This window comes from Etheostoma spectabile, chromosome 4 (genome assembly GCF_008692095.1).
Source record: "Etheostoma spectabile isolate EspeVRDwgs_2016 chromosome 4, UIUC_Espe_1.0, whole genome shotgun sequence".
NCBI classification, from domain to species: Eukaryota; Metazoa; Chordata; class Actinopteri; order Perciformes; family Percidae; genus Etheostoma; species Etheostoma spectabile.
This window is the reverse complement of record NC_045736.1, coordinates 26,499,688-26,521,188: the sequence shown is the minus strand read 5'-3', so window position 1 is coordinate 26,521,188 and position 21,501 is coordinate 26,499,688. Positions and strand designations below refer to the sequence as shown.

At 41.1% G+C, this 21,501-nt stretch overlaps 1 protein-coding gene across 1 annotated transcript in view; it reads left to right on the top strand.

Annotated features, from left to right (window-relative positions):
* LOC116687850 (cadherin-4-like) overlaps positions 1-21,501 on the top strand; it is a 211,308-nt gene that overhangs the window by 158,269 nt on the left and 31,538 nt on the right. Inside the window, 2 exon segments of the mRNA XM_032513525.1 lie at positions 6,049-6,193; positions 16,954-17,126. Of these exon segments, the coding sequence (XP_032369416.1) occupies positions 6,049-6,193; positions 16,954-17,126 (318 nt within the window).

Below are 21,501 nucleotides of genomic sequence, written 5' to 3'. Positions count from 1 at the left end.
AAGGCCTGGACGTTGCTGTGTGTACTGTATGTTTGTAGTCTTTCCATACCTGCTCTTACATTTAAACAGCAAATTGGGATCAATAAAGCAGCCAGGTTATTGGTCTCTGGGAAAGGACAGCCGCTCAGTAAACAGTTCATATTTGACACTGCCTGTAGTAAAAACAGCATGTTAGGTTGAGGGCACTTCAAGTTGAATGCGGCTCCTATTTAGGTTCCCATGGACCCATGCTGCTTGTGATGTGATATATGATTTAGTGTAGGAGAATATAGCCAGAGTTTGACTCAGGGGAAATTTAGTCCATTGCTTACTTTCTTTCAACTTGACAGGAAGTTCCCAGCACTGCTGCGCTCTCACAGGCCAAACTTTGCTTGTTAGTTTTGGGTTCAAGTGAAAAGAGAGACGAGGCTGCTGTTTTTGACAGACTAGCACCAGGGGGAAGTGATCTGCGAGGTGAGGAGAGTGGGTGTAAGCCCGAACTTCAGTTTTGTCAGACAGATCTACTGTGAGTCAGTTGGGCGCATGGAGAATTGGGCAAACATGAGATTGTCTGCATTTTTGTTTGAAAGAATGCATGTACTTTAGTGTACAATGTGTGTATGTGTGTCAAGATCAGCTGAGAGTGCCTTTGGGACATTTGTGTTAATTTCAAGAGGAGGTTGCTTTGTTTACGTCCTTTTCCGTTTATGGCACCTCAAAATTGTGCAACATCCTCCACATTCTTCATATATGTGTCTATATATACAATTCTACTTATTGTGTATGCTGTAATGTTATTTATTTAGCCTTTTATTTGAACATTGTGTCTATTTGTGCACACAACATACTGTATATTGCATGTCTGTCCTGGGAGAGGAATCTCTCTTTAGTTGCTGTTACTGAAGTTTCTCCATTTTTTCCCTGTTATAAGGATTTTTTGGGGGGAGTTTTTCCTTATCTGAAGCTAGGGTCTGAGGACAGAGGGTGTCGTATGTGGGAAAGGTTGTAACACCTCTTGAGGCAAATTTGGGATTTGAGATAAATGGCTGCTGTATCTTGGATACAGTGGTGGCTCTTGAAGGCAATTCATAAGTGCAGTCGTTGAAGCGAGTCAAATTATTTCAAGCAGACACTCGTTCTCTATAAATCAAATTGAATTAATTAACACCATTACATTTACAAGAAGCTACATTTGAAAATATATTAAAAATAATAATATTCATTCTTTTTTATTAATTATGAAATAAGTGGATCTTACTTCCCTTAAATTGCATCCCCGGCTCCTCCACTTGCCTCCCGCTTGTGTCTTAGTCTTTCCCACCGAGGAAGCATGGGAGGGACGGAGTAAATCATGGGAGGAGAGAGGAACAAGTTTTAGAGGGATGTGACGTCCTTTCCTCTGAAACGTCACGTGAACATGTCAGCTGTATGGGCAGATATATTAACGGCTCTCTGCTGCACGGCTTCTTCTTCAGAGATCCCTCCTCCATCCTTGCTCCTCTATCCTTAGTCCTTGGGGCAGGAATAAGAGCTTTGAGACAGCCTTCACAAAGAGAGGGAATTACTTTTGATTAAGCCCAGGACAGAGGAGCATGGAGCTGTTAAATAAGGGAAGTGAGATGGACCTGAAGAGTCTACAGCCCGGTAACTGTTGAAAAAAAAAGTCTACAGTTCAGTGGTGCTTTGAGCGACACGTCAGAATGCGAACATGCTGATGTTCAGCAGGTATTATGTTAACCATGTTCACCATCTTAGTTCTGCATGTCAGCATTGCTAATTAGCATTAAAAACAAAGTGCAGCTGAAACGGATGGGAATGTCATTAGTTTTCCAGATATTTAGATTAGATTAGATTAGATTAGATTCAACTTTATTGTCATTACACATGTACAGGTACAGGGCAACGAAATGCAGTTTGGGTCTAACCAGAAGTGCAATAGCAGTAAGTGCAGGATATACAATGGTTCCGTAAGTGCAAGACATGGATATGTAATGAATAAATATAGAAAAGAATACTATTATAAACAGAGTTTTACAGATGGGTTTGTCCTATGAATACAAAATATAGATAACAGGTATTGTGAGCAAGATTTACAGCTAGGAATTTGGTGGATATTACTATAATTGCAAATTTTTTACAGATATGTGCAAACAGCATAATATACTAATGAAATAAGGTAAAGTTTGGGCAGAAACTATCCAAATTAAAGTGCGGTGGAAAGTAATTGCATATTACAGTTAAAGTACGGTAGTGCGGATGTAAATGTAAACAATTGGTACTGTAAATAAATAAACAGTCAGCAGTGCAAATGAAATGTAAGTAGTGCAAAAAGGTAAGTAGTGCAAAAGATGCAGATGAACATTATAATATTGCAGATAACAAATGGAGGCAGGTGTGAGGAGGGAGAGGAGAGTCTGTCAGTATATGAGGGAGTGGGATCATGAGGATTAGAGTTCAATAAAGAGACAGCTCTGGGGAAAAAACTGTTCTTTAGTCTGCTGGTCCTGGTCCGGAGGACCCTGAAACGCCTGCCGGAGGGCAGGAGAGAAAACAGTCTGTGGGCTGGGTGAGAGGAGTCCTTCAGGATGCTGCGAGCTCGATGCAGACAGCGTTTCCTCTGGATGTGCTCGATGGCGGGCAGTGGAGTCCCGGTGATGCGCTGGCGGTTTTCACCACCGCTGCAGTGCCTTGCGCTCTGCAACAGAACAGCTCCATACCACACTGTTGCACAGTTTGTCAGGATGCTTTCTATTGCACAGCGATAGAAGTTCACCAGGATAGTTGAGGAAAGCTGATTCTTCCTCAGTGTCCTCAGGAAGAAGAGGCGCTGGTGAGCCTTCTTGACCAGGCAGGAGGTGTTGGTTGACCAGGACATGTCCGCCGAGATGTGGATCCCCAGAAACTTGAAACTGGAGACACGCTCAACAGCCATTCCATCGATGTGGATGGTGTCGTGCGTGCCTCTTGGCTCCTTTCTGAGTCCACGATGAGCTCCTGGTTTTGGTGGTGTTGAGGAGCTGGTTATTTTCAGTGCACCATGTGGCCAGGTGCTGGATCTCTTCCCTGTAGGCAGTCTCATCGTTGTTGCTGATGAGACCAATCACCGTAGTGTCGTCCGCAAACTTGATGATGGAATTAGATTCGTACACAGGCTTGCAGTCGGAGGTGAAGAGGGAGTAAGAGAAACGGGCTCAGCACACAGCCCTGTGGTACACCAGTGTTGAGTGTGATGGACGTGGAGCAGTTGGAGCCTGATCGAACATTCTGGGGTCTGTTGGTAAGAAGTCCAAATCCAATTGCACGTGGAGGTGTTGATGCCCAGGTCTCCAAGTTTGGCTATTAACTTAGCCGGGATGACAGTGTTGAATGCTGAGCTGAAGTCAACAAACAGTATTCGTGCATAAGTGTTCTTATTGTCCAGATGTGTGAGCACAGAGTGCAGTGCCATGGAAACCGCATCCTCTGTGCTCCTATTGCTACGGTAGGCGAACTGGTGTGAGTCCAATGTTGATGGTAGCGAGTCCTTTAGGTGTGCCAGGACCAGCCGCTCAAAGCACTTCATTACGATGGGTGTGAGTGCTACAGGGCGGTAGTCGTTAAGGGTCATAAATTAAATAAATAATGGCTCTAGATAAAAAGTCAGGGAAAAATGAAAGTCATCAGGATGTCTTGTCTGAGCATGATGTATCCTACAAAATGTGAGTTGTGTTTTGTGCCAATTCATCTAGTAGATGCTGAATTATTTCACTGAATAAGTGACACCTTCGACCTTCTGGTTGCGCTAGAGGAAAGATCTGAGAAAAGTCATTAAATCATGAAAGCCTTTACAAATTATCTTGACCTTGAATATCTTAAATTTTATGGAAATCGTTCCAATCATTGTTAAGATGTGCCCATGTGGACCAACCAAGTGGAGGTGGGCTTATTGACTGACAGACAACATTGCCATCCCTAGAGCCACAACTGCTAGCTTCTTTAAAATATAATAATAGTTATAGTGGCCTGTCTGGTTTATACATTTAACACCCTAAAACCCCTCAAATAAATAGAGATTTGTAACAGTAGTTTGTTTGGGAAGTGTCCATTGTTATACATAGGTAGGTAGTTGGCATAGGCAGCAATAGCTACAATATTTTTCAGAGAACAAAAAAAGCGCCGCATACAGTTCAGAATTGTCAAGGATTTCTTTAAGTACCATGCAAGTACTGTTACATATTGGGTAAGGGTACCAATGGACCAAACACTAACTGTATTTCTCCTCTGTGGTTGGTCCAGTCATACTAAAGCTCACCCTGCAGAATACTGATGTTGGTTCACACACATTTGGAGTCTGCAAGACGCACACACTCCTCCAGGCCCTTAGCTCACATTTCCAATTCCTCCATCGAGTACACAAACACAGACACACATAAACAGACTCCAGTGCGCACACACAAAAACACACACACACACACAAACAGGAAGATGCAAATATAGAGATATGAACAAATATAGAAATATGAGAAATTATGCAGGGATGTACAAAAACAAATCCACAGCCAGTAAGGACAAAACATACACGCACAAAAACACAGTTTAAAAAAAATAGCACACTAATCGCACATTGACACACACACACACACACACACACACACACACACACACACCACACACACACAAACACACACACGCACTGAAGCAGTCACACGTATCACAGACGTACATCACTCAGTGTGCTGTGTTCACAGCTGAGAAAACAGATTGGGCTTGTTTGTTTGTTGGGTCTCCTCTCCATGTGTGTTTGCTGTGCTTCAGCCAATTGAAAACTAGCATCTTGAGGATCATTAAATGGCTAAAGAGGGCTCTTTTGATTGGGTGTGTGTGTCTCGCCATCGTGTATCGCTACACTTTTTTATGTTTTAATGCGTAAACATGTGTCTGAATTGGTGTTTGGATGCATGTGTGAATGCTCAAGCGGACGCGTGTTATGGTATGTTTTGAAACATCCTTGTCAAGCAGGCACAAAAGCCAACATGATTAGTTGTTTTTCAGTGAAGGCAAATGGCGCCATTTAATCTTTCATGTCTCCCCACAATACATCACACCTTCCTGTAAATAGGCTGGCAGGCAGATCCTCCTGACCTGTGTTGTGGCAGACAATGTTTTGTTGCCAGTGTGTCAGTTTTAGCCAGAATGAGAGCCCTTTGCGTCTTACCAAGCCAAGCAGTGATTGAATAACGTTTCTGCAGGAGGATATGGATATCTAGGCAATTGAATAAGAGTAATGTAAGTCACAGTGAACAGTGCTGGTTTAGTTCCAGGGCTATTACAAAGCTGTGCGTAACGTTAGATATCATTAGTGGGGATTGGTGGGGAGTGGAGGGTGTGTAACAGCAGCGGTGGAGATTAAGACATCCCACTATAGATGATGATTGCTTTTGTCAGTCCTCCCTGTTCAAGCCCCCACAACCCAACACTGCCTCTTTGTGTTTCTGTCTCTCATTTACTTGCACAAGGCTCAGTCACTCTCCTTCCCATCTCATTCGCTTTTTCCCTGCTCTGCTTTTTTCTTCATTCTCTTCATTTTTGCTCGCTCTATTTTTTACATTGACTTATGTGTGAATTTTCATAGAAACGCTCATCAGTCACCAAGACGTCAATCCAAATGGCTTCCTTTGTCAAAACAAACACAAAGCGCACACAAAAGGAAGCCACAGCTTGAGCAGAAACACTTCTCTGATATTTCTTTTAGACCTCTGGCTGTGCTAACAACAAAATAGGTGCTGTTTGTGTGTCTGGAACATTTCACTACTTTGCCCCTGTCTGTGTTGTTGGGGTCCATGCCAAAATAACAACAGGCTACTTATACGCAGTTGGCAGACAAGAAACAACATTTACCAGTTAAATGTAGTTGCCAATTAATAAAGTCAAAGTTGTGTGCTGAGTGTGTTTCAGTCCAGACAGTCTGGACAGTTTCATATCAATCAAGCCAGGGTCCTGTTGTCAGTCGAGCTACATTTGGAATATTTTTTCAAACTCATATTCAGCGTTGAATGCAGATGATCACTTGTTTCCTATGTGTATTCACAGCTGCGAGCCCATGCAGTGGACATGAATGGTAACCAGGTGGAGAACCCAATCGATCTATACATTTATGTGATCGACATGAACGACAACAGACCTGAGTTTCAGAACCAGGTGTACAACGGCTCCGTGGCTGAAGGGTCCAAACCAGGTAAGGGTTACTTCTACTCTTCACAGACACTGCTGCATGTAATACCGTGCAGTAAATGGCAAACCACATGGTGTTGCAAGAACAAAACTAGATCATTAAATGATCTGTTTCAGCAGTGAATCTAGTTAATTGGTTAGCAGCTTAGTTGCAAAGTCAATACCTTTATTTAGTTGTATGTACTGGATTGATCTGAACAAACAGCCCTTGCAGAGAAGGCCAAGCTTTGGTCACAATAAACTCTAAATACCCTTCTTAAGGTTAAGTGCTATGCTAACTGTGTGCAGATCCATCTTAAAGGGAAATGGCAGCTCTCTAAAATAGTATTATTCCAAATTGTTGTCACATTCCTCTCTTTAAAGTAACTTTCAGTTTGTGTTGATTCTAGCGGCCCTTTTGGACAAAAACGGTAGTGTTTTTACCACGGCTGCTGTCCTAAAGATCTTTTCTTTATGGTGCTGTATTACCCACTGTATTACGGAGTTAGCTTTACCGCGAGGTCATATACAGTAGTTGCGGCGAATGTTTTGCTCTGACATTCCGACTCCTTCATTTACAATAGGAGAATTTGTTGCCGATGCATTGTTGAATTCCAAGTGTTGCATAAATTAGCGTTAGCATTACATACCATACATTCAGGGTCAGTTTTGAATCATTTACAATCCAGTAATTGTTTCCATGAAAGCCCGAGCAACTCCGCTGTCACTCCCCCTCTTAGCTTTTAGTTGTTCTTCATTTAACTTCCTTTCTTTGATGGCCCTGCCCCAGTATCAGCCATAACTTACAGCTAACTTCTAAAATTAAAATACTATTAGGCCTAAATAAAAAAAAATCTCCTGCTACCTTTTACCTAGCTGGATTCTCAAACATAGCCTTTTCTGGTGTTACACTGAAATCCGTTACCTGTCAGAATGTGTTACCGTAGAGCGGGTGTGCCTGCTGTAAATCATTTTGTGACTTTACGGGAAAAATCGGAGCCGTGCAGAGGCATTAATAAAAATCATATAAAGATACCATTCTTTTCACTGTTATGTCTTGTTTGCTGTTACAGGTCATTTATGATCCTCAGATGGATAATTAAAAAGTTTAAGAAACATTTAAAAGCTCCACGTGGTTACTTTAACAAGATTATTGTTTATTTTTGCGGACAGCTATCATCAAGATAATTCATTTAGGCAAAAGAAATACACAGCAAACTATACGCACAATACTTGGTTAGTGTTTCTATTATTTTTAATCTATTTTTTTAATTATTTTTTTTATTTAGATTAGATTCAACTTTATTGTCATTACACTTGTACAGGTACAATGCAACAAAATACAGTTTAGAGGGTTTAGAGAGCCTCCGGGCCACAGCTAGTGAAAGCGCCGCCACACGCACTTTGAAAAGGATGTATGCAGATAGCTAGATGATTTGGGAGGGTGAGAGAAACACAAAAGAAAGAAACGAGGCAGTCATACGGATACGGGAATACAAGACATAACAACATAATGCACAAGACTACACACTGTACATGTGGATACATAATTTCCACAAGACAGGGTAGACAACTAGAATAGGAGCCAAGCTCAGATAAGAGGGGAGAGGAGGAAAAACACGACCGCTCTCGCCAGAAGCAGGGAGAAAAGGTGAAAGAGAAAGAAAGTAAAACTGAATTGATGCCATTGTTGGACACTGTGAGTCTGAAAGAATACAAGCAATAATTATAGTTTGGGTTTATGAAATGAAGCAGTGTCCCTTTGCAAACCCTCTTCACAGGTTCTTCTTTTTTCCTTTCTTGTTTCATTTTCCAACCCTCAGATTTATCTTTATAATCTGTTTTAGGGGTCCTGACCCCTGGGTTGGAAACCACTGCCTTAACAAATATGTGTGGGGATTGGTTCATAGAGTTTGGTATATGCAACAGATTTAGGTTTGCACCTATCAAATTTAGGGTTACTTAACACGCAAGCTCAATACCAATGCTCGCATTTTGACTAGGGAAGACGTGAAAAGGAAGAGCTGTTGCATTTTGTTATTGGAGGACGATATGAGCTCAAACTGCACTTTTTGTTCAGTTTTGAATGACTGAATCATAATGGAAGCCATAAAATGCCTATAAATACAAATACAGAATCATAGTAACAATTCACATGAATGCACAGAAGATGCAATAATCTTAAAACTGTGCGATTTAGACTGATAAATGAATAGCTGAAAGGTTTTATTGCATTGGTTTAAAATACTCAGAATTGCGAGAAGGAAATGACTGTATTGCACAGCCTCTTGTTGCTTAATGATCCTGTTTATGTCTGTGAGTCTACTTCAGTCAGTTTGACCAATCAGATGCTATTTTCTCTCTTTTCCTTCTTCAGAGGGCCCTTCAGAAAACCTTAATGTTTCAATCTTGCTTGCAGTATCCTCGTATAAGCTTGGACTTAGGGCCAACCAACATTTTGAGGTTTGAATTTGCCTTGGCTCTTTGAAGTATTTGGGTTGGTTCAGACGAGGGCGAGTTCATGGGATATTTGTGTCACAGTATCTTGGCTAGATGCATCATTATCCGATTCTGCAGAGCATGGAGAGATGTAGACCTTCCCTCAGAATCAGGGAACCGAGTTTGGTCAGGGCAAAGCCAGAGATGAGAAGAGGAGAATGTGCAAGTAGCTTTCATGTCTCGACTGGAAGAACTCTTGTTCTAACAATCAGACCCTGAGGACTCATGTTTGTCTTCACAGTTTACAGATATTGTTCTGTTGCAAAGTTTATTCTCAGGGGAATTTGTAAACAATATAGGAAAGTGTGTGTGTGTGTGTGTGTGTGTGTGTGTGTGTGTGTGTGTGTGTGTGTGTGTGTGTGTGTGTGTGTGTGTGTGTGTGTAACACTGGTTACCCCTCAGTGGAGCGTGAGTCCATATACAGAGCTCCTAATTAGCGAGGGCAACCAGACATTCCAAAAGCTACTTCGTTTGTCTTCGTTTTTCACTCTGATAATCTCTGTTTAGTTTCAAAAGAGAGCAAGCAGCGACAAAAGTCTTTTGAATAAAGATTTCTTTTGAACATAAGCTAATCTGTGATACTAATTAACTAGAAATATATTACACTGTGTACAGTGTAATTGCGGTGCTCTTCATTAAGCAATCATTGCCAAGTAACATTTATTAGTTGAGCACACAATGTCAGGTGTTGAGGGTTGTGTCAAAAAAGCATGTGTGAGGCTTCCTTTGCTCAGTCATTGGTCTGTGACTTGATGAATTTTAATAGGATAGTAAGGTGCAAAGGCATGTTGGCCTAATTGCCTGTTTAGATAAAGAAAACAAGAATGGCTGATTTATCTACAGTGTCGGCTCATGTAGACGTATTATACTTTTCTGTCCCATTTAAGCTTTAATATATCCTCTGTCCGTTAAATTGTTTACTCACTAATAATGGACTTAGCTTAAACCTCAAGTGTGTTGTTTTCTGGATTTACGGCCAACTTTAAGATATGAATAATGTGTGCGTAATGTGCAATAATTAATACACAGGCACATGCACACACGGACATCAAAGGGGGCTTGAGCAGTGCCCTTTTCATTTTTTTAAATAAATTAATACAAAAAAAATATATATATATATATATATGTATGTATGTATGTATATATATATATATATATCACAAATGTCTACATCTCTCCATGCTCTGCAGAATCTGATAATGATGCATTTAGCCAAGATACGGTGACACAAATATCCCATGAACTCGCCCTCGTCTGAACCAACCAAATACTTCAAAGAGCCAAGGCAAATTCAAACCTCAAAATGTTGGTTGGCCGTAAGTCCAAGCTTATTTGAGGATGCTCTAAGTAAGATTGAAACATTAGGGTTTTCTGAAGGGCCCTCTGAAGAAGGAAAAGAGAGAAAAGAGCATCTGATTGGTCAAACTGACTGAAGTAGACAGGAGGTAAACAGGATCATTAAGCAACAAGAGGCTGTGCAATACAGTCATTTCCTTCTCGCAGGTCTTACTATTTTAAACCAATACAATAAAACCTTTCAGCTATTCATTTATCTAAATTGCTAAATTGCACAGTTTTAAGATTATTGTGTCTGCTGTGCATTCATGTGAATTGTTACTAGGATTCATGTATTTGTATTTATAGGCATTTTATGGCTTCCATTATGATTCAGTCATTCAAAACTGAACAAAAAGTGCAATTTGAGTTCATATTGTCCTCCAACAACAAAATGCAACAGCTCTTCCTTTTCACGTCTTCTCTAGTTATAATGCGATTGCCATTGAGCTTGTGTGTTAAGTAACCCTAAATTTGATAGGTGCATGAATGTGTGTGAATGGTGAATGTCTCCTGTAGATGTAAAAGCGCTTTGAGCAGTTGTTAAGACTGGAAAAGCGCTATATAAATACAGCACATTTACATTTACATTTATATACCAAACTCTATGAAGCAATCCCCACAAGTATTAAGTATTAAGGCTGTGGTTTCCAACCCAGGGGTCAGGACCCCTAAAACATTTCCCCCCTCTTGATGTTTTGAAGACAAACTTCTCAACAAAAAGGAAAGAAAAGGGAAATTATCTACATGGTTAGATAGCAGTGTCAAAAGAATAATTCACCCAAAAGCAATATAAATTGTATGCAGAAATCCCCTGGCTAGCTGCTCTATGGTCTCAGTAAACGTGAGTCTCAGTAAATGGTCCTGAGTAAACGTGTGCACAACAATATCCTCCCGTGAAGAAATTTCTCCACGGGAAGATAATCTCGGAATGCTTTATTCAGCAATAGTTGATTGCAATAATAATGTGATAATAATTACAATGAGCCCACAAATACAGAACCCTTGGATAATTCTGCATAAGTTTTTCACATGTTCTTTGACCTTTTTTGCTGCTGTCGTTCTGCCTCCGTCAACGTCTGTTTGCACTGGTATGCTTTCATTTTTGGCCGCTCTGCGCTCTCTCTCTCTCTCTCTCTCTCTCTCTATATATATATATATATATATATATATATTCAAAACTTATAAAATATTTCAAATGAATGTACTGATGGCTTGCAGCTAATGCTCATAAGGCCTATTTATCACCACTGTCTAATCAGAAATACATGTATATAGTGTATATAAACATTTCAAATGTTTAAAAGAAAACTTACAGTTGCACTTTTATATGTTTATATGTCTCTTTGTAGTTTGGCTTGTTTAAAGCTGATTTACTTGCACTGTTGCTGTCCGGATCTTGTACCTTCAAGATTGAAAGCACTTAACTGGAAGTCGCTTTGGATAAAAGTGTCCGCTAAACAACATGTAATGTAAAGTAATGTAATATTAGTAATATTTTTTTAAATATGTGAAAGAGCAGCATCCCTTTATTATGGATAAATCCTTGGCCGATGTTTTTTTCTAAATACAAAGCAAAGGGGGGATATGTGTCAAGTTGCAGTAGTATCACATTCTGTTTCTACAGACCCAGATATCAAAGGATCTCTGAAGCATTACCACACATCTTTACATGAAGCGCTGTGTGAAAGCCAACAAAGAGGGAGACCTACAGGGAACCGCCCTTATCACCGTCACCAGATGTTACATAGGGAGAGATCCGATCAAGCCGTCAGCAAGGATCAGTCTGAAACGGCTTCATTTGTCATTTTCTGGCACCGGGTCCCCGCTAAGCACCGTATGAACCTGTGGCTAATAGAATTTAATTTGTGCAGGTAATCAAACGTAGCAAAACAGTACATGCCAAAATGAGCTATCTGATCCCATTCAGCTCTTGTTAATGAGGAATAAATAGGATTCAAGGATTATCCCAGAGAACCTTCTAAACCTGTTAAATGTGTGCAAATAGGATATTTTGGATAGTTCTCATTTAGTATCAGTCAAAATAATGTTTTTGCGGATTAAGAGCTATAAGCTCAGGCTAACATTCACTACATACACATATGTTGAAAAAATATTTTTCCAAGGTCCCGAAAACGACCAGAATTTTTTTAAATCCAGAAGACTTTGACATTAGACAGTCCTTGCATTGCGTTAAGGGACTGTTAGGTATTTATGGAATGGACTTCTGGAGGAAAATATATATATATATTTTTTTCTTTGTTGAGGGTAAGGTCACCTAATGTTTTTTAGTCTCGGGGGGGGTGGGGTCAGCAAAAACAGCAAAATTTCAAAGTGGCTTGTTTGGTGCATGTTTTTCCATGTAGCTCTCAGTCTCGGCCCCCCCCCATCACTGGCGGATGGGTTTGACCCAACAAAAATTGCACCATCCCCCACCCCCATGATGCACCACAGTTGAGCCCAACCACACGATCACAAGTAGGCCTATTGTGAACAACAAGCTATTTAAGCTCTTGTGAATGCACACAGATTCACAAAATGGATCACAACAAGCTGAGGACGAAAATATTGAGCACCTAAGAGTTTCACTCCAGACAATGTTGGGTGAGGAAACATCAAAGAAAATAGATTTTTTAATTGACGCTCCAAAATTACAAGGAGTCTAGAAAGTGTTGGAGGAGTTGCTGGTACCCTATGAAGACAAGCCATGTGGTGTCTTGGATAAGGATTTTCGGCAGCCTTGCGACGGCAGACACTCACCACACATCAGCTTGGTAGAGAGGGAGGAGAACATATTTTTAGTGTTGGGGAATACCGGAGTACCCGGCAAAAACGTTCTTGCTGCGAGGCCACAATGCTAACCATTGGGCCACCGTGCTGGTTGAATACTAGTTTAATAGAGGAGTAAGTAAGTATTTGAAGTAATGCAGGAAGTGTGCATTTAGTTTCTATGCTTAACAATGTTAGCGATTACATCTACTGAAATAGCCACCATAATAGTGGATTGTGATGCGTTAAGTCATGTATGTGATGATTGTAAAAAAAACAATGGCTGTTTGTACATCTTTGCAAAGCGCAAACCACAACAGAAGGCATCAATAAATTTTTAGTGAGGGTCATGTCTCTTTTCCCAATCATTTTGGAGGGTCATAAAAAAATGGTTTGCTGGCAAAGTCTATCTTGACTAACAATCCCAAAGCTCTTCCGTTTTTTTTTTTAAATAAACGAACAGTCCTCAGTGGCTTCTTGTCTCGCTTTACCAGACCTTCCTCCACAGCGCTGCAAAGGAGGGTCTGCCGTGTCCACACAGCATTCCGAGATGGGAGAAAAAAGCAAAGCTCTGGTTTATTGGGATTTCTTTAAACTAATCACAGTTGTCTTGGGCATTGCTAAGCGCAGAGCGGCGTCACGGTGCCGTCTGCAAAATACCTTCAGGAAAGAACTTGTTTTAGTGGAACGTGTGAACGTTCAAAGGTTGTTAGTTGTGCAGCAGATTAGACAGTCTAGCTAGCTGTCTGGTTTTTCCCTGCAGATATCTGAGGAGCAGTTAAGCATAGTCCTCACAAATTGACCGGAATTTAAAATTCCAACACAAAGAAAAGAGTGACATCCGGCGGAATTTCTCGGCGGCAAAGGAACAATCCCGCAAGTGGAACGTCGTGGATATAGACAAAGTGGCTTCAGATAAAGATTTGCTGACATGGCATGACCTTTTTAAAAAGCTCTCACGTTCTAAGGCTGCAGTGTAGTCAGAACATCTGCCCTGATGTTCCATCCTTCTCCTTCCCTTCCCCTTCTTCTCGACTCTGACAGCCAGTTGTTCTCTTTTATGGACTGTCTTCCTCTAAAAGACCTTCATAAATGGCAAGTGCAAGATCCAAAACCAGCAGCTGAGTGCCTTGTCTTGCAGTCAGTTTGCCCTCCCAATGGGGGGACAGGGGCGCTGCGTTTTACTCTCTTGCTCTCCTGAAGAGTTTGCTAACAGTTGCAAAGTCAACCATGACATCATCATTTTCAAGATAAGTGCTTTTTTTGGCCATTATTTAGCGCAATAACCAGCCATAACTCATGAAAAGAAGGGGAGATTGTGAACATATTTCACACTTGGTCAGAGATTGAGTCGGTGAAACTAATCTTGGCCGCCAACCTTGCAACTGTGGTGATTGTAAAGATATTGCTGCCGCGCTGAAGATGTGTGTACAGGATCCACGTTTTACCAACAACAACAAAAATACACTTAATACCTTTTATTAAATTCCTTCAAAGTAATTGACTGGTTGGCAGAGGCATAACTGTGAGGCTGTAGTTCTTACCTCATTTGTAGTGGCTTTTTTTTGACTGGTTGGATTGTGTTGTGCCCTTGTGTACTCGGAGAGTATAGGGCTCGATTAGAAGCTATTGTGTGAACACTGTGTTTCCTCTTCATCATTTGCCCCAAGATTCACCAGGTTTCAACCTTTTCTCTTGCCTTACCTCTCAACCTCTACTTCTCCTTCTCACTTTTCTATCTTCTGTGTTTTTGATCTTCCCTGCACTGATGAGAGCTATCATCCTCTTACACTTCCATCCCCGGCCCTTTTGCTCCCTGACTTCCCCTTGTACTTTTGCTTTTAGTGGTCTTCATAAACCCTCTCACCTCTTTTCGCATCTTCACTTTCTTTTTCAGCTTTGCAATATCCTTCTCTGCTTCCAATCTTTGCATCTGTGTTTGTCTATCACCCTGTTACCGCTCTCTGTCTCTACCCACCTTACATTTTTTTCTCTATCTTACCTCTAATTGGGAGGCAGATGTTGACTCTGGCTGACTAATGTTTCAGCAGCCCATAGACCTCACCGGTGATCTCAAGTCACGTGAGCAAAATGACCAACAATATGTGCGCCAGCCACCAGTTAAATTTTCAGCTCCAGTGATTTTGCCCAAAAAGCAATTAGGATTTGGAATTAGTGTTCAAATTAAAGAGGAATTAAACAGGCTCAAAGATTAACCCTTTCAAGCATGGGCACCCCTCTTTGGATCTAAAAGCGCACCATCATCATATCACTAAATCCTCCTCATTGAAATGAAAAGCAGCACCACCGACATGTGATTTAACTTCATGTCCTCTCCCTCCCTACGGGCCTGGAAAGGTTGATTATGTTTTGACGCTGTCCTCTGTGGAATAGCTGTAATTGTTTTTCTTCTTCCTGTCTTTCCCTGGACTCTTTGCTTTTCCTTGCTGGAAAAAGTGTAAAATCCAGCTTTGAAACTTAATGATGTTTGAAATAGAATTCAAGGCTACAATTATCCTGTCCATACAGGCTGTCACTGGAATGATGGTGCCACCTAGACACAATCATGGGAATGGAAACACCTGTAACTTCTCAGATCCACAAGGGACTGCCAAATCTGCCACGAGTCCAGCAGCTCTTCAGCTGAGACATTTATATTTATGAAGCAAAACTTACTTTTGCTGTACACTAAAACATACACGCTGTGTTTTGGGATGACTAATTTTGTTTGCTTTTGATGTGATAATTCAACGTTGATTTAGTGTCTGCTCATCCACCCACCGCCCGTATGTCATGCCCACTGAGGGAAAAAGTGCTTATGCATTAGCTGCTGAGAAGCTTTTTGGTGCCCACTGACTATTTAAAAAAAAAACACACAAAATGTTATTGAAATTACAGAATGTAGGCGTTATAATTACCACTCTTTCTGTTCTCTGTTTCCCCGTTGGCTTTTTTCACTTCAGCTCCTATGTCCTTGTCTCCCTACTTTTAAGTTTTTCTCTACTTACGTTGTCTTCTCATTCAAGCATGTTAGTGCTCCAGCTGTCTCTTCTCCCTGCTGTCCCCCTCCTGCGAGCTGAAAGTCTTTTTATGTCTGCAGCAGCAGCTGCAGCAGCCTGTAAATGGCTGCCTGATGGAAAGTGACATTTTCACAGAACCCTGTGAGAGAGGCGAGGTGATCTCTTCTCTTTCCAGCACAAAATGCTCCTAATTGCCTGGTCGCATTTCTGAGCCGAGCTGACAAACTAGTGCAAATCAATAATTCTGCTTGGGTAAGATGCAGGGACACAGGGTCTCTCACCCTGATACGTGCTGTGAAGACACACACATACACACACACACACATACACTCACATGCATACGGATGCACAGATGGACCTGTAAGTAAACGCAGACATACATACGTTCTTTACCCACACGCGCACTCCCTCTGCCTCACCACCGCGGTGCTTTATGCCTTAAATGGCAGTGTTTATCCATGATTCTAAGACAAATAGGGAGAGAGCATCGGAGCATTAAGGGCAGCCACATTGCTGCTGAAGGCTGAAATAATGGATGGTGGAAATGGCATAAGACCCAGTGCTGCTTATTATTAAATGGACTCTGTAGACGTGGAGACTTTGCCACACTAGCTTGCTATATACAGATGACAAAACAGCAAAGCTTAAAAAAGGGGCTTATTTAACAGATTTAGGTTGTGTTTTGTACTCTGCTCAGTAATGACTTCACTCTAAAAGTTGCTTGCCAAAGAAAAAAGAATGTCAAAGCAATTTAAAAAGTCTGATTGACTTGTTTCTAGTTTATGAGTGGGTTTTGTTGTCTTCTGAGTTTTCTCTGAGCCCTCTTCTCGCTCTCTCTCTTCTTAGTATGTATTTTTCTACATACACGTTAACAGTATTGGGAGACCTTAGTAATGCCATATGTAATTTAAAATGTATATGTACAAAGCACATCTTTGTGTTTCAGTAAATGGGGCCTGCTGATTTTGGTTACTTTTTTTCCCAACTTGACCTCTTCTAGTGCTGTACTGGTGTACATCATCTACTTTTCAGATTATTCAACTTGAGTGAGCTTGCACAGCGCACTGTAGATGTGAGCTGAACCCAGTGGCAAGCGCAGCACAAACCACTTTGGTCTAAAAGGCCTACTAGTCTCCCTAGCTAACTAACTTTCTCTCCACAGGCTCGTCTGTGATGCAGGTGACAGCCACCGACTCAGACGACTCCACCACAGCTAATGGCATGGTGCGCTACCGCATCCTCTCACAGACTCCCCACAGCCCCATCCCTAACATGTTCACCATCAACAGCGAGACTGGAGACATAGTAACAGTGGCAGCCGGCCTGGACAGAGAGGTCAGTGTCAGATGTATGCATTGCTCCCCTGTTTTCTCATCATTTTATCAATTTGCATCTCATTTGTGTCTACCAAGCCATAAGATACAATCCAGTGATCTTGTATTATTATTCTCTTCTCTTCAGCGGTTTGGTTAATACATCCAGGGGTTAAATTAGGCCAGAGCAAACCTGTCAGTCCAAATTGAAGCTCAGATTTAACAGGATGGCTAACATACAGGAAATGCCAATCACTAAAATGAAATGCATTGTTTATGCTTTTTTTCTGAGGCTGTGGTTAATTAAATAGAGGCAGGAAACGAGGAGATAAAAAGAAGTAGCCTATGCAACAAAGTTGCTGGTAGAAAGATTTTTTTTACCTTTGAAAAGAGCGTGGCTAACTGTTTCCCCAGTTTTCAGTCTTTGCGCTAAGCTAAGCCAGTTTTTTTCTGGCTCCAGCTTTATACCAAATGGACCATTATGACAGTTATATCAATCTCTTATCTAACTGCTCATAGTTACTCTATTTTGGACTAACTTCATTCATCTGTGTAAATGCTTCATTAAAGCATCAAGTCAATCAAATGCGGATTAGCCCTAATACAGGTAATTTACCATAACAGACGCTTTCCAAGTCTTGGTTTCAATGTATTTATCTGGTCTGCCTATTTTGGCCATTGGTTAACCCAAAAATAGAGGTCACGCAGGGTCAACTTTTGTTTATCCCAAGATGCATCAGGTGACTGTTGGCAGTAGTGTTAATATGACGTTGTTCATCCTGCAGCATGTCTCTCACACACATACGCACAAACACTCTCTTTTCTCTCTGTAGTGCAAGGTTAAAAAACAAAAAATTCAACTGGCAAAATCAGGGAAACGTTCAAATTCATATGCCGCCATTATGAGGATAATCTCATCCTCGTAATTTAGTTGGCTGATTTTACTACCGACAGTAAAGCATCGTTGAGTGTGTCTCATAATGTTTATATTCTGAGAAGTCCCACTACTCCCGCTCGGCACTAAACCTGGCCAGCCAACACTTTGGAAATTAAAACTGGATTTTACCAACAGTAAGGCAAGCGTATTTTGAGAATAATTACAGTTAAACCATCAAGAACAAAACCAGCTTTTGATTACAGAAGAATACAATACATCAATGCTCATTCTTTATCCAAATTCTTTACTGAACTGGCATGGTATGATAGTGTCATACATTTGTAGAACAATATAAATGAGTTTAGTGAATGTGAGCCAGCTCGGTGTCCCTGTTTCCAGCTTGGCCCAGGCGGCAGCAGTAACAGCTGATGTGAGTGAGAGAAAGCTCATTAATCTGGACACATCAAACCAGGCTCAGTTCCACCTGCCTCTGATCCTCCCACTAAAACTGGGACACACCTGGGAGTTCACTCACCTGCTGTCAGGGTCATCAACAGAAACACACAAACACGCTCAGACACATGGGCACGTGTTCGCTTACACACTCCCATGCAGTTCTGTTTGTTGTTTAGCTGCAGTAAGGCTCCCACATTGTGAGGAGTAGCAGCAGATATGATGATTTATATCCATGCAACCAGAGTAGTATATACACTTGCTGCTACACAAACACAAAAATATGCACACTCACTGAATGGACACCTATAAACACCTTTGCAACACACACTTTATATAATCCGTCTCCTCTCCCAACTCTCTCACACTTTAGCTCATCCTCGGCCACCATGCCGGAGTCTAATTAGAATATTCATGTGCTAATTAAGGGGTGAAGCGGGTTCTCTCGTGTCGAGGAGACCAGGGGGTACATGGAGGTTAGCCTGGTATCGCTTACCTCTGACACTGCTGAATACCAATTATTCTCCCTAACCGCCTGCAACACCTCTCCTCCTCTGACCTCACATGCTCCCACATGCTTCTGCCCACAAGTTAACAAGCTTGGCTAAGTCATATACTGCTACATGTGTGTTTGAGCCCATAAATCCTAAAGTATACATTGCTATGTAGCCTAAACACAGCATTTAAGAGGCTGTTGGACAGATTTAGGATTGCAGTGGTGTGTTGATGTGGTGGTTTAGTTTAGTTTAGTTTATACAGTTTTGTGTACGATTATATGCTGTACTGAAAATACACTCATCTGTCAATCTTAGGTAGTCAGTCTATGTGGAAATACTTTTCTATTGAAGTAAAACTCTGGTGTAGCAGGTAGCAGAGTGGGAGATGTCAGGGTGCCTCAGCTGGCATTGATGTTTTTCCTTTGTGCCCTCTTTCCATGGCCCGGTTCCACTGGCAGGCAGAGCTGTTGTCTTATATTACCCCAGGCTGTCTTCATCTCCCACAAGCCCTGGATTGGAACGTTCTGGCATGGCATGGTGTGGCCTGGTGCCAGGCTGTCCACCAGGCTGAAGCCAGCTCTATGTTGGACTGTCTCGCTGATGATTAGGACATTGACTGGACTGCTTCAAGGACATGAGTGCCCACAGCCTGGCTCTATTAGGATCTGCAGAGCCTGACTGGGGATACAGTCAGAGAGCAAGCATCCTAAATGGGTGTGAGGCTTTAATGTCTCTGAGACCCTGAGTTATGTTAACTGTCTGGCTAGCACCTCCTCTTAGATTCATATTCACTACTAAAGCTAAACTTTAATATCAAAAGCAAAACAGATATTTGCAAGTCTATTATTTTGTCTTTCCCATGGGCAATCCCGTGATGACTTTGTGACACCAGACTATTCTTTAAAGAAGCTTGATTTAGCACATTGACAATAGAATTGTCCACAAATGTTGGACCCTGTGGGAGGATGATTTGAGGGAGGAAATACCAAATGATCTTGGTCAAATATTTTCCAACGTCCAAGACATTCACTTATACAAATGAAAATTATACAGTGGCTATTACTGTACACCAACAACATTTTCTCTTACATGGGATTAATGTCAGCAAATTTGCTGTAGAAGTTATACACATATTTTGACTATGAACACCCTACAGTAACTACTGGACAGAGATTTTTAACACTACGTCAGGTATTACTGGGGAAGCAGTTGTGTGAAACCCTTTCACAGCGTTTTTCACGATCTCTCCCTTTCCCTCTCTTTCTGTAGCTAGACAGGATATCTTTTTTTCATTTTGTCAGCATGATGAATAATACTCATTAATTGGAAGTTCAAATATCCTCCATTTCATGCTCATTGGATTATATACATTCTTTATATCTTTAAATTGCCAAAAAAGGAAGATTTTTAGCCAAGCTAGTGGCAAGGCTCTAGGGATGGCAGTGTTTGACTGTCAGTCAGGTCACCACTTTGGACTTTGTAGACATATAGTCCACATTTCTTCTTGCTGGACAGGTATTATGTGAAAATAAATCTCTACATTTATTTAAAGATTTGGCACAGCATAGGCCGACATTCATGGTCCCCAGAAAATGTATCCTAACTACTGGAGATATTATTATTGGATATATTCTCGATGATGCCCTTCTTCTAGTACCACCATGAAGTTGACATTTGTGTTTTTTTGTTAAATGTCTGAACTAATTGGATTGGATGGATTGTCGAGAAATGTGGTTCACACTTTCATTTCCCCCTTAGGATTTTGTCATTGCAATGATGTTGTTAATCCAATGACTTTTTCTCTAGCATCGCCATCAGGCCTTCATTTGTATTTACTATGATGGAAAACTAAGATGTGAACATGGTTAACATTATACCTTAACATCAGCACTTAATCGTTTAGTTTCAAGTTTATTTTTAGTTTAACTTTCCACATAACCCATATTTGGAGTTTTACATGTTATTGCTGCTTCTCTTTCTTCTCTCTAAGATGTCATTTGAGTAACTGTTCAATCTTGCTTACATAGTGTTCTCCTGACTAACATTTCCCTTTACTTTCATTTGGGCCAGCAAGTCTGGCATCAGAATGTTCATCAAGGTCAGATTTGCTTAGATTTGTCCTGTTTATTGTATTGTGATGCTCAGTTGGATGATTAACTAAACCTCTTGCCCAGTCTGCATGTTTTTATTCTAGCAGCTTTATTCAAATGTTACTCACAGTCCAGTACTGACTCTGAGATGTTTGCGTAAATGTGGAGGCGTATCTAATCAAGGGGATTCTGAGTTTATATCGCAGATTTACAGTACCTACATATCTCTACAATGGGATTCAGAGGAAAGCTTTCAGAGAACAGTGAGTTGGCTTCGGCTCTCTTCAAACTAGCATTAAGCTGTTTGTGTCCTCAACACAACCTGAGAGACATTCCTGCAAGGGTTGAAGAGAGGGCTGGATGATGAAGATGGAGATCTCTGCATACTTTTGGTACTAACTGGGAAATGTGAACATAGAGAATAACTGTGTAGATGTTTATTATACTTTACAATTTTTCATTGGCAATGTGTATGTGGAA